At 42.9% G+C, this 12,154-nt stretch overlaps 1 protein-coding gene across 2 annotated transcripts in view; it reads left to right on the plus strand.

Moving 5' to 3' along the window:
- CCNA1 (cyclin A1) overlaps nucleotides 1–12,154 on the plus strand; it is a 116,790-nt gene that overhangs the window by 61,155 nt on the left and 43,481 nt on the right. For both annotated transcript variants that reach the window (XM_044073300.1, XM_044073302.1), the window contains exon 6: nucleotides 8,329–8,533. In XM_044073300.1, the coding sequence (XP_043929235.1) occupies nucleotides 8,329–8,533 (205 nt within the window). The remainder of the gene's footprint in view (nucleotides 1–8,328; nucleotides 8,534–12,154) is intronic.

Here is a 12,154-nt window from a genome sequence, read left to right on the forward strand (position 1 = left end):
AAAACATTTATGGTAGTTTGGCAATCCCAGAACTAATGGGGACGCTATTAACTGCTTTAGTTTACAGAAGACAGATTCTGCCTCTGGTGTCCATTGTAACAAATCCTGCGCTGCCATAGGCTTGTATACAAGGTCGGTCAGAGGTGTAGATTCCAAGGCATAGTTTGGAATCCAGCTCTGGCAAAAATTAGTACCCAGGAATGACATTTCCTTCTTGGTAGTGGGTTTTGGTGCTTGCAAAATGGCTATCTTTCTGTCCTAACGTTCTACCTTCCTTGGATATTGCATATCCTAGGTATTTGACCTGTTTTTTCCAAAGCTGCAGTTTATTTTTATTTACCTTGTGTACCTCAGTGGCTAAAAATCAGACTATGGTATCTTTTCTACAATCCTGCTGGGTGGGGGCCGCCAGCAAGATGTCATCAACATAAAGTAAAATATGACTGCCTCTTGGGGTGAATCTCGCCAAGTTGCTTGCCATTTCTTGAATCTTTGGACTTTCACAATATCCCTGTGGTAGTCGCGTATATGTATACCTTTTCCCCTGAAATGCAAATGCAAACCAATACTGGCTATCTGGGTTTATTGGTATGGAAAAACACATTGCTGATGTCTACCACAAATACTTGAGGTTTCAAATCGTGGTGTGTGGGTCTGGTACTGTGGGTGCCCTTGGTATTACTGCATCATTTATGGCTTGTGGACCATACGCCATTCCCCATTGGCCTTTTTAACTGGAAATGGGTGTTGCATGGTAAGGGTGTTGCATGGTAAGGGTGTTGCATGGTAAGGGTGTTGCATGGTAAGGGTGTTGCATGGTAAGGGTGTTGCATGGTAAGGGTGTTGCATGGTAAGGGTGTTGCATGGTAAATCGGGAGATTCTACTAGTATCCCTCCTTTAAGGCTGCTATAATAGTCTTTATGCCTGCCTCTGCATCTTTTCTTAAGGGATACTGTCTTTTTTTGTGGTCTGAATGCTGACTTTGGCATGACAGTAACTGGTCCTGCTGTACGAAGGAGTGCTACATCTGATTTCCCTGTTGACCAGAGTCTCTGGTATCTCGTAAGGCATTCTCTTCCTCCTTTAATGGGAGTGTCAGTCAGCTGTCCTCTCTAGACAAAGTGCACAGCTGGGTTGGTCTGAGTTTTATCCAATTCAACTTTTGTACTTATTCCTTGTTCTGCCAGTTTAGTTCTCAGTTTCTCCCATCTTGTGACTTTTTCTCCTATGTCTGCCCATTCTATATTTCTGTTTTTGGTTAAGCTAACGTGGTAATCTATTAGACTTATAAAGTGCAAAGAACTCCTGGGGCAATGAACAGCTGGCTACACTGTTCCCTTCTGTGTCCCAGTACAGGTTACACAATATCAATCTGTTTGCATGATTCTTAAATAATTCTTGCTCATATTCCTTATCAGGTCCTGGTGTGTTGCAATAATACAGGGTACAGTGCAACAGGTGTCAATGTCAAGGGAGGGGAACTTGCTGATGGCTAGGTTCATTAACTCTTTGGTCGCAGTCCCTGGACCAGTCATAACAGTCCTGGCTGTACCAATAAAACATTTCACCCTCTGCACTACAAAGGTGTCAATTTGTCACTGCTTCCATACCCTGCATGGTTGGGACTACTGCTATACCAAATAGCTGCATCAGGTCTCTGCCCAAGAGGTTTACTGGGCATTTTGCAGAAACTACAATTTTGCTTTGTCAATCCTGAAACTGGATCAGTTATTGCAATGTTACAGGAGAGAGGCTCCCGATAACAGTTGTCCATTAGCTGCTTTGACTAGTAATCAGGTGTCTCTGTTTTCTGGCAGTTTGGAGGGGTGTATCCGGGTTCGTGATGCCCCTGAGTCGCATTTGACCTCCCTCCCTTCTACCAAGAGTAACTTTTGGTTTCATGTCTGCTAAATGGAGCTCCAAGCTAGGTCTAATATTTCATTTTCTTCATTGTCACTGACTTTCTGCTCTTCCTCTACTCTCACATTCTCATTTGTCCTTTCTTTGCTAGCTCCTAGTGATCCTTGACTACCATATAGTCACTCCTCACCCTCCTTGTCTTCCATTGTTGCCTTGTTTTTCTTGCAATCCCTTGCCAAATGTCCCTTTTACCGCATTTAAACCTTTTACCCTGTGCATTTTTCTTGCCCTTTTTCCCGGACTGTACTACAAACTTCTGCTCCATCTTCTACAGAAAATACTTGGCTTTCGTTTTCTTTTTGCTATTAAAATGCCTTTTGGCATGCCTAGCATATTCAAGTAATGATTGTAACCTGCTTGTACGATGGTCTACCGTGTGTTTTGTAATAAAACTGCTTATAGGCATGCTACTGCCTTTTAAAAATGCATTCTTTAACTGCTGTTCATATGGGGAATCTTGTGTTTGATCTTCAGGAACCTGCATTCCACAGTGGTTATTAAAACATTCTAACAATCTGGCATAGTACTGGTCAATTGTTTCACCTTCTTGGATGCATTGATTAATGCAAGCCCAGATCCCTAGGTTTCCATTTTTCAGAGATGCGATCTGCAAGACATTTTACTAATTTGTGCTGTTGTGGGAGGGGTCTTTGTGCAGTGTCACAGGGATTCCAGTTCCCAATCTGGCCCTACAATTTGTCTACTTTTTCTATTTCATTTAGGTTACAACTCCTATACCTCATTCCTTGTAAATCTTCTGAGAATTTTCTAAAATTAACCTTTAGATGGGGAACAGTCCAAGGTCTATACACTAAGATAGTTGGGTCCTGATCCTCTTGACCTGCTTGAGGATTGGGTACTTCTATAAGCGGGCATATTCTTCACCTATAGATTGTGAATTCTTAACTATTTGCCATAGCTCTATCTGAATTACCTGCCTTTGGGACCTGGTCCCGATGGGATCTCTAATTTTTAGTCCGTTTTAATTTCACAATCTCCAGTGACCACAGGATATAGTGGGGGTGGACTAATCTGTTCACTTGCTTCATATTCTGGTAAGGGAGGCGGAGGATCTGATGCTATTACTAAGTTGTTATCCTCCTTATGAATTCCTAATTTTTTTTACCCGACCCTTGGAATCATTTTTGAGCTGTTTGATAAGCGAGGATTTTTCTAATTTTCTGTCAAATTCATATTAACCCATTTTGAATAATATTGTCGACGCACTGTGACTGCATGTATTTTGTGTCTTGGTTTTGGGGTCTTTTTTTGTGCAATTACCCATTCTGTTTTACCCTTTGATCGTTGCGTAACTTCTCAATTTTTAACGTACCACGGATTTTTAGTCTCCAGAATGACTGCCTACTTCTGTTTCTCCTGATCTATGACAAGACAGTAATCTCTGTCCTGGACAGTAATTTCTGTCTTGGACTTGCAAGGAAAATACAATCTGACAAACAATACACATCTAGTCCCTGATCTAAAACAGAAAAAGTAGATTCACCTTACCTGAGCCTACGTGATTGATCACAGATTTGCAGAGACCCGTCCTTCAGTCACAGATCAGAAAGTGGCTGGCCTCTTTTGAACGACAATTCAGTCTGAGGACTTTCCATACAAGAACTGAATTTGGTTTCTTCCCCGTACAGTTTCAACCACCTGGCCGTCTGATCCGAGGTGAAGAGGGTTCCGGACCAAAGACCAATGCACGTTAGGTTCAAGCAAGGCAGCCTTTATTACTTGCAGCAAGGAGACAAAGCATGTAGGTACAGGATTTGTCTGGCTCTTTGGTGATCTGTATATTCTTGTACAGTTCTCCATGTCATACAGAAAATGTTACTATTCTATTGCTGATGTAGTTGGACACAGCTTTCTGTATGTTTCACAGAAAATGTTACCAGACTTATTGCCGATATGGCCAGATTTGCTGTCTTGCAAAAGCATTTTGAGAAACAACCTGGCCTTGGGCTTATTTTAGCCCACCTTAACTTTAATTCTTCAATTGTACAGTTCTAATACATGTTGCATTTTGTCTAGATTCAAGGTACATTTCTAGCTTTGGTACAAGTAATGCTGACTATGGTTTATACTTTCAAGCATCTATTTTCTTTATCAAAGCTTCTAGCAGCTGCATATTTGCTCATGGTATAAAGCAGAAATGAAAATATCTAAGTTTCATGACATTAGCAGAAATTAAATGTCTCTAAGTTTCCAATAGCTGTGCAGATTCATGCAGTGTGAACAGAATAAATGTATTAACCCTTTTAAACCTTGAATGCACTAAGCATGCATATTACCATTATATATTTTTCTAACAAGTGGCTATTCTGATTTGTGTCCAGAGTGTTCCTATATTCTGTATCTTATGATATACTTGTGTTTTAAATATTTTTGTATAGTGAATATTGGCTAAAAGGAATAGGCTGCTTTTAAGGAAGTGTGTGGATTGATCAATGGGGTTTTTTAAACAGGGCAAACCATATATAGGATTCTGAACTTCGTAAGAAGTGAAGGAATGCTAATTTTAAAGTTCATTGAATTGTTGCTGTGGATCTGCCAGAGCCATCCTTTGTTTGGACTTTGACCACCAGCGATCTTCTCCCTTGTCTGCCCATATAGAACAGAGCACAGTTAAGATGTTTGCCTATAAGGCTAACTTCAGTAGTGAGATTCTTTCTGATTGGGTAGGTGCTGTTGCACAGCATTGGATGTACCCTAATGCCAGTCTGAACTAGTGTTGCCTAACCTAATGCCAGTCTGAACTAGTGTTGCCTAACCTAATGCCAAGCTACAAAGCCAAAGGAGGTAGTTTCAATATTTCAGACTTGCACCTCCAGGCTGGTCAGTGGTATGACGCACAGGGCACTCCCAAGTGCAGGTAACTGGCAAACGCCTATTCAAATCATAGCTACAGACCCCTAACCATGACACCAGACTCCACCTATCTGGACTTGCTTGAATAAAGATTCAACCCTCTACCCTGATCCGCTATCGTTTGGTAGTCAACCAGGAACACCTATTGTATTCTAGCCCAAACATGAATGCCTAGAGATTCCTCTACTTCATCAATGCCAGTGCACTGGATCAACTGGTCAACACCCCTACGAGAGGTGAAAATATCCTGGACCTAGTCCTAACAAATGAGTAGCCATTCTACAGTGTCATCCTCCTTAGTAAGACCGACCCATAAAGCTAACTTTTGAAGTCACCCTCTCCCCTGACACCCCCCCCCCCAATCAGTGTCGAAACAAACTTTTCAAAGCGGACTACAATCTCTGAGCCGGTATAAGCAGCTTCACAGCCATCATCCCTTCAGTTGGAACTAGCACTAATGCCCAAGCCTAGCTCAAAAAAACTGAGCATCTACATAGCCGTATGGACTTGGCAATACCCAACAGGACCAATTCATCTTCCTCAAGGAAGAGTCCACCTGTCTGGTGGACACTAATAAAACTGTAATAGAAAAATTGCTGGCCAGGAAGGAGCAGGTCCCAAGATGGAAACTATCTTTGAATAAGCAGATAAGGTCACTAGTGAAATCTAAGGCTAACAAATTGGCCTAAATCTGCTCTGAACTTATGGTCAATACACACTCCATAGACTACCTGCTGGCAGACAAGTTCCATGAAAACTTCACCCCCCCTACCCCAATCAGTAAAGTGGGACATCCCCAAGATGCAGGTCCTTAATGCCCTCTCAAAGGCAAAAAGTCTCTCCATGAGATCTGATAACATCCCTGGCTGTATCCTACATTAACTCTGGCATGAGCTGTTTGCTCCATCAGACACACTATTCAACCAGAGCCTGGGCACCAGCTTCATCCCAGCTGAATGGAGGGCAGCCACTGTCATTCCTCTAGACAAAGGTGGACTGTCCACTGACCCAGGCAGTTAGACCCATCAGCCTAATCTGATCTGCAAGGCCATGGAATGCATAATCCTGGACCTTGTAAACCTGGACATTGGCAACCTCCAAATGCTTGACCCCCCCCTCCACATGGTTTGGTTTTGTCAAGGGAGATCATGCCTGTTAAACTTGGTTGACTTCATCACCAAGGACATGGATGAGGATAAGTGTGCGCTCTGTCTACCTTGACCTAGCCAAAGCCTTTGACATTGCTCCCCACTAGAGCATAAACTCTCCCAGCTAGGCATCAACCCATGTTACCAGATGGGTAGCTAACTGGCTCACTGATGGAACCCACTCAAAGTAGGCTAAACCACCTCCAACAGTAGACCATAATGAGCAGTGTACCCCAAGGGGGCCTCTGTTTGGGGTATACTTTTACAGGTTCATAGGTGTGTACTAGGCTAATGGCCCTGGGGTCTTAAAAGCTTAGCCATAGGATTACCATGGCATCATCCCACCTGACCTTTAGTTTCCAGTGCCTCTGAGTAGAGCCACTGGATTTATTCCTGGAGTGAATTTTCCATTTCCCATCCACTCATCAAGATGCCTCGACTGTCAGTGAGGTGGTCTGCTTGACATGTATGGGAAGTCTACTCCATAGCGTTGGCAGTCTCTGGGTTATGAGCCTGTCCCTCCAGTATGTTCTGTTGATTGTAGTAATGAGGCTGAGGTCTCTGGAGTGTGGTGTGGAGGGATTGGGATTTCTTTAGATGCATTTCTAGCAGAGCTGGGGTAGGCATGGCTTTAGTAGTGATTGCCTCTAGGCAATATGAGACAGAGAATAGGAAGTTTTGAGTCTGTCCATATAGGACAAGTGTTTTAAGGCCTAGTATCCTCTTTGAGGAGCTTTTGTGGCCTCTCCTGTTGCAGGTGTCTAGTGAGGTACATCCCAGATGGGCGTTCTCTGGCCTAATGAGGGGAGAGTAGAGGGAGATTATGACCTTTCTCCTGGATGCAAAACCCTTAGTAATGAGATGCCACAGGACTTTCGAGATTGCGGTCTACCTGTGTTCCCAGATCTCAATGCCTTCTGCATTCAGTGGACTACCATCAATGTGGTAATTCATGTGAACTGGGATTTATCCAAAGGGGATAACTACATATTTTTTTAGTGATTAACTTAAGGCCATGCTTCTGACACCAGTCTCTTGGTGAGGCCATTCTGTAGGATGCCAACATCACCTGGAGTTAATGGCTCTCAACTTGCAATCCTCTGAACTTGTCAGCCAGAGTCCCTTTGTGTTTCTGGACTTCAGGAGAGAGGACCCAGGACCCAACCCTGTGGGGCTCCACTCGTGACTAGTTGACAGTCTGACTTGGCATCAGCTACTTTCGCACTGGGTTCTCTGAGCCAGTTTGCAACCCACTTTTCTGAAGTGCAAGCCAAAACCAATGGTCTGTGGCTGACCAAGTTTGCAGATGACTGTAAGCTGGGTGCTCTTAAAATTCCCCTAGTGATTTGAATATCCTCCAAGAGGCCTTTACCTGAACTGACTGGTGCCAGAAGCATGGCCTCAAACTGGATGCAAAGAAATGCATCATTTATCCCCTTTGGCAAAAATGTCATCCCCAATGACTGCATGCTTGGTAGGTTGAGGGACTTGGCACCCAGGTTGATGGCAACCTGACTTGACTGCCACATTGCCTCTGTATAGAAGGCCTTCTACATGGACCACCTCATAAATATGGGTATTTCATCCATGAACAAGGTCCTAATATTCCTGTACTCCCCCCTTTGGCATGTACCTTCTAATTTATAGGGTACAAGGCCCCCCTTTGGCATGTACCTTGCCAAGCAAATGCAGCAGATCTAACATTAATGGACCTTGGTGGGATAGATTTGTCAGACTCCCCTGTCTGTGGAACTCTCACTCCACATTAGAGTACCTCTCTACCCCTCCTTTGAGGAACCTGGGTTACTGGGTGGGAAACTATGGAATCCCACCTGTGTCCTGCTGGCAAGGGGAAATATGCGCTGACTGAGGTAACATGGATGAAATTCTTGGCTAGGCTACAAGGGCCTCCAGGCCAATAGCCTAGTATCCTATGAACCCCCATACAGACATCTTGGTATATAGTATGGTTTGGATTACTTCCAAGTGCTTTCCAGTAACTGGACTTTGTGCACTGCATAACAGAGTATTCCTGGAAGTGTTTTTGTTTTGAGCTTCCAATCTAAAATGTGGTTAATGTTGCCAACATTGGTGCCCATGCCTTCACAGGTGTGCATCCATCCAATGTTCACTGTTGTCCCTAAACTTGCATTAATGTAACTTTATAACACTAGTGTGTATTATCTGTTATTATAAGAGTGCTAGTTCATGTGATACTATAAGTACATAAATCCTGATTCCTCTGTTTTGCAGAGTAGCATTCAAAGATGCAGCCAAGATTGTCAGTAAGGCAAAAGCACATGTTCATATTAGGTGTCACTTGTATATCAGAATGAGTCTCATAGTTGAACTGAATTCTTTCACAGATGTTTCTTTTATTTTCAGGAAATTTGAAGAGATCTATCCACCAGAAGTTGATGAATTTGTTTACATTACAGATGATGCCTACACAAAGCAGCAGCTATTAAAAATGGAACATCTACTCTTGAAAGTCTTAACGTTTGACTTGGCTGTTCCAACAGTTAATCAGTTCTTGGCATCTTACCTGATGAGGCAAGAAGTCTGTAGCAAGACAGAAAACCTGACAATGGTACAAAGCCTTTTTGCGTTTATGGTTTGTGTGGGGCATTTGAAATTCCGATCGACAAATGTCACTGAAGTTTGTAAGGAATGTGGAGACTACAGCCAAACTGCTGCAGTATATAGTAACCTAGTTGTCAAGAGACAGGTGTTTGTGGGGGGGATAGTGGGTCTTCAATTCTCCAAAATGAAGTTGAGTACACAAATGGATTTCATTCTGTTCCCACTGAATGGTTTAAAGTCTCTGCTTGAATCTTCCACAAGCTTCTGAGCTTGCAGTTATGCCAGTCTGAAGTACCTCACACCCACTCTCTAATGCTAATCCAAAGTCAGATCCTGCATTCTTGTCTGCCTTCTAGATTGCTACCTGTATCGTCTTATCGCTGTAACTGCCCCTTGTAAACTATCCTAAGCACAGTTGCTTCTGGTGCTTTCCTCAGTTGTCCATGGTAATAATTTTGTGTAGCTAAACTGCAGTGAGTGAAGTGATTGCCCAGCTGCCAACTTTCTATTTAATCTCTGCCTGCGTATTCTTTGAAGGTAGATTTGGCAATACTGCTAGCTGTAGTGCAACAATGTGCATAACCTCAAGATAATAAAACTGTTGCAGTGACTAGTTCCCCCTCACTACAGATGGCCAATTCCCCAATTCCAACCAATAGGAAAATCCATGTGCTTACCTCTAGGAAGGCTTGATGCTCTCCCTCCTCCAAAAGTCTTGCTCGTTTGAGTGGGGCGAGCTTTCATGCTCCTTAACATGGTAACCGCAACAGTGCAGAAGGAAATGCCCAAAACAACACTGCAGCCTTCACTGGTCTTACTGTGGTAGACTGGCTAGAAATGTATCCATTCCATGATCACATGTAGGCAAGCTCCCTACAAGTTTTGTATGGAGTGCATTGCATGGCACTGAACTCTGCCTTGCATGGCACTGAACTCTGCCTTGCATGGCACTGAACTCTGCCTTGCATGGCACTGAACTCTGCCTTGCATGGCACTGAACTCTGCCTTGCATAAAAGGACTGTCATCCTCCAGTAACTTTAATAAATGAAAACATTTGCTGACCTTAAACTGGTAGGTGTCTCGTTGCCCACCTTTTTTGCACATCTGAGACTGTCATGACAATATTGCTGCTAATTAGCAATATGTAGTATAATGAACTAGCCCTCATGTAAGGGCACTTTTGATGCAGCTACTGTGCATGTTTTCCCTGTTTAAATGCCCACCCTCCTGGAAGGGAGGGATTTAACTGGAAAGATTCTGCTGTGCCACATTTGATAGCCTTGCCCAGAATGCAATTCTAACTATTTGACACTTATACAAATGGGTTTGATTTGAGTGTGCCAGTATACACAGTTGCTGCTCCTGACAATATTTGGGGTTGTGATTTGGCACTGTTCTACAATAAACCTGACATTGCCATGGCAAAGTCATAGCTTTGCAAGACCTTTTGCTAGTCTGTCAGATCTTGACACTGCTACTCTGTTTGCATTTGCACTATGATTAAGCTAGAGATGTTTTATATTGGGACCACTGCTGTAGCTTTGTATATAAACCTGCTGGGTGAGTCGGGTAAGACTTTTCTTGGATAGTTGTCCTTGACACCGACACCCCCCCCCCCCCCCCATTTGCAGACTGAACTATTTGCAGCCCAATAGTTAAAATGGCAGGCCTTTTGTGATGTGCAAACTTGGTATACACTAAGTCTAAATTTCAGACTAAGCCACTCTCTATCTCCATATATAGTGACTTGGGACAGTGGGTCAGACTCTAAAAGGCTCTACCTCAAGTACTATCACATGCATCAGCTAACTGATTGTGCCACCTGATCACCTTTAAATGAACATCTTGCATGCTTGTGTATACTTGTCTTAACATTTAAAAATACGTTGCTAGCCAGGACTTGTAAGTGTTGGGCGCACTGGACTCTGCTAAGCTGAATTTGCCTAGGCTATTAAGTGGAACAGAAAAAAACGAAAAGACCAATGGTTAGACCACAGCTGTGGATAAAAATGGAATCCACGCCAGGAAATCACTTGCAGCTTCACAGTACTGCCCTTTATAAAACTTGCAGCTTCACAGTATTGCCCTTTATAAAACCAAAAGTTGTAACTGAGATGTAGTAGTCAAGGTAGGAAACTGTTCACTTGCAGTTTCACACCACTTTATTAAACAAGAGTAAGCGCTTTTGCGATAAGTCAGCTGATCACTCATAAAAACAGTTAAAACATTGGTATTTAAAATATGGTTCAACCAATGAAAACACATAGGACTGACAGACTAAAATTGCATACATCAGTACATTAATTTGCCTTGTATTCTGCATAAGATGAAATATACATATAACAGACACACTTTATGTAATCCGTATTACTTAATGTTTTAGTGGTCTGGATTTTAAAGGTTTCAAGGAAACAGTGAAAGCGCTTACTCTTGTTTTCTTGTGAAGCTGCAAGTGATTTATTTCCTGACGTGGATTATTCCATTTTTATCCGCTGTGGTCTAACCATTGGTCTTCATTTTTTTTCGCTTTGGAGTATACCAGGCGTTTATCCAGCTTTTGTTTTCTTTCACATGTTAAGTGGAACAGCCCTGTCCCATATGAATCTGAGCTGATTTTACTGTAATGTAGGCTAGCATACTGCCTTGGGCTGCAGTTCAGCTTTTGTAGCTTGGGCTCATGTAATTAAACTGACTATTCCCTTTTCTGACCAGTACACACTGATCTGTCAGCATATTTCTAGATAAAGATGCAGTTATTGATCTGCACTGAGGACTTATGCTGAATCTTGTATTGATTGCTACTACAGTGTACTTGGCTATATTGGTGTTGCGTCCTACATAGAATATAACATAGAATATAACAGACCAGCTCCCAAAGCTTCAGGGCACTTACATGCCTAAGCCCGTAAACTCATGATGAGCGGTCTAAAGGCTGGTTCAGTTGCCAAGCCCTTCAGAGCTTTGGATTCTTTGCTGGGCAAAAGTTGCTGTTTTTTTTTTTTTTTTTTTAGGACCTTAAATTTGTCATGTGCTTTCCTGCTTGGAAAAGGTATAGCTAGGAGTCTGTTTTTAATGCTGCTTTACTGAGAAAGTGACCTCACTTTACTGTGCTTGTGCTGCTTGTTTTCCTAGGAAAGGGGTACTATTTTTGGTTTGACCATGGAACTGCCTGTCCCACAATCTGTCCTTTACAGCCTTTGCCACTATAGCAGGCTAGCAATTTGCCTAAGCCACATGTGGGTGACTGCCCAAAACAGGGTGCCATTCATTTTACCCCAGATCCCTCTGCCACAACACCCACTATCACTATGGGCCAGGGGCTGGCCATGCCCTCTGGCAGTCTGGGTTCCCTCAGTGGGCAAGGAGAGCTCCTTTCCCCCTCCTGGGGGAGGGAACTGGAAACGCATCCCTAGAATGTTGTCCATCCCTGGGGAGGCTGCTGCCATTAATACTATTGGTCATAGCTTTCCATTTTGGACTAAAGCGAATTTAAAGAGCAGCTATAAGTAGTTTACTGGTCTAACTTTGGGTTTAGTTCAGGCTATTTATCTTGTAAGGTGACCTCTGGTAGAGGGTTTCCTTTTCCCGAAGAGATCAATATTTGATTTCTGAGATTTCCTGATTTAT

Source organism: Protopterus annectens, chromosome 5.part1, assembly GCF_019279795.1.
Source record: "Protopterus annectens isolate FY-2018-M chromosome 5.part1, PAN1.0, whole genome shotgun sequence".
Classification (NCBI taxonomy): Eukaryota; Metazoa; Chordata; order Ceratodontiformes; family Protopteridae; genus Protopterus; species Protopterus annectens.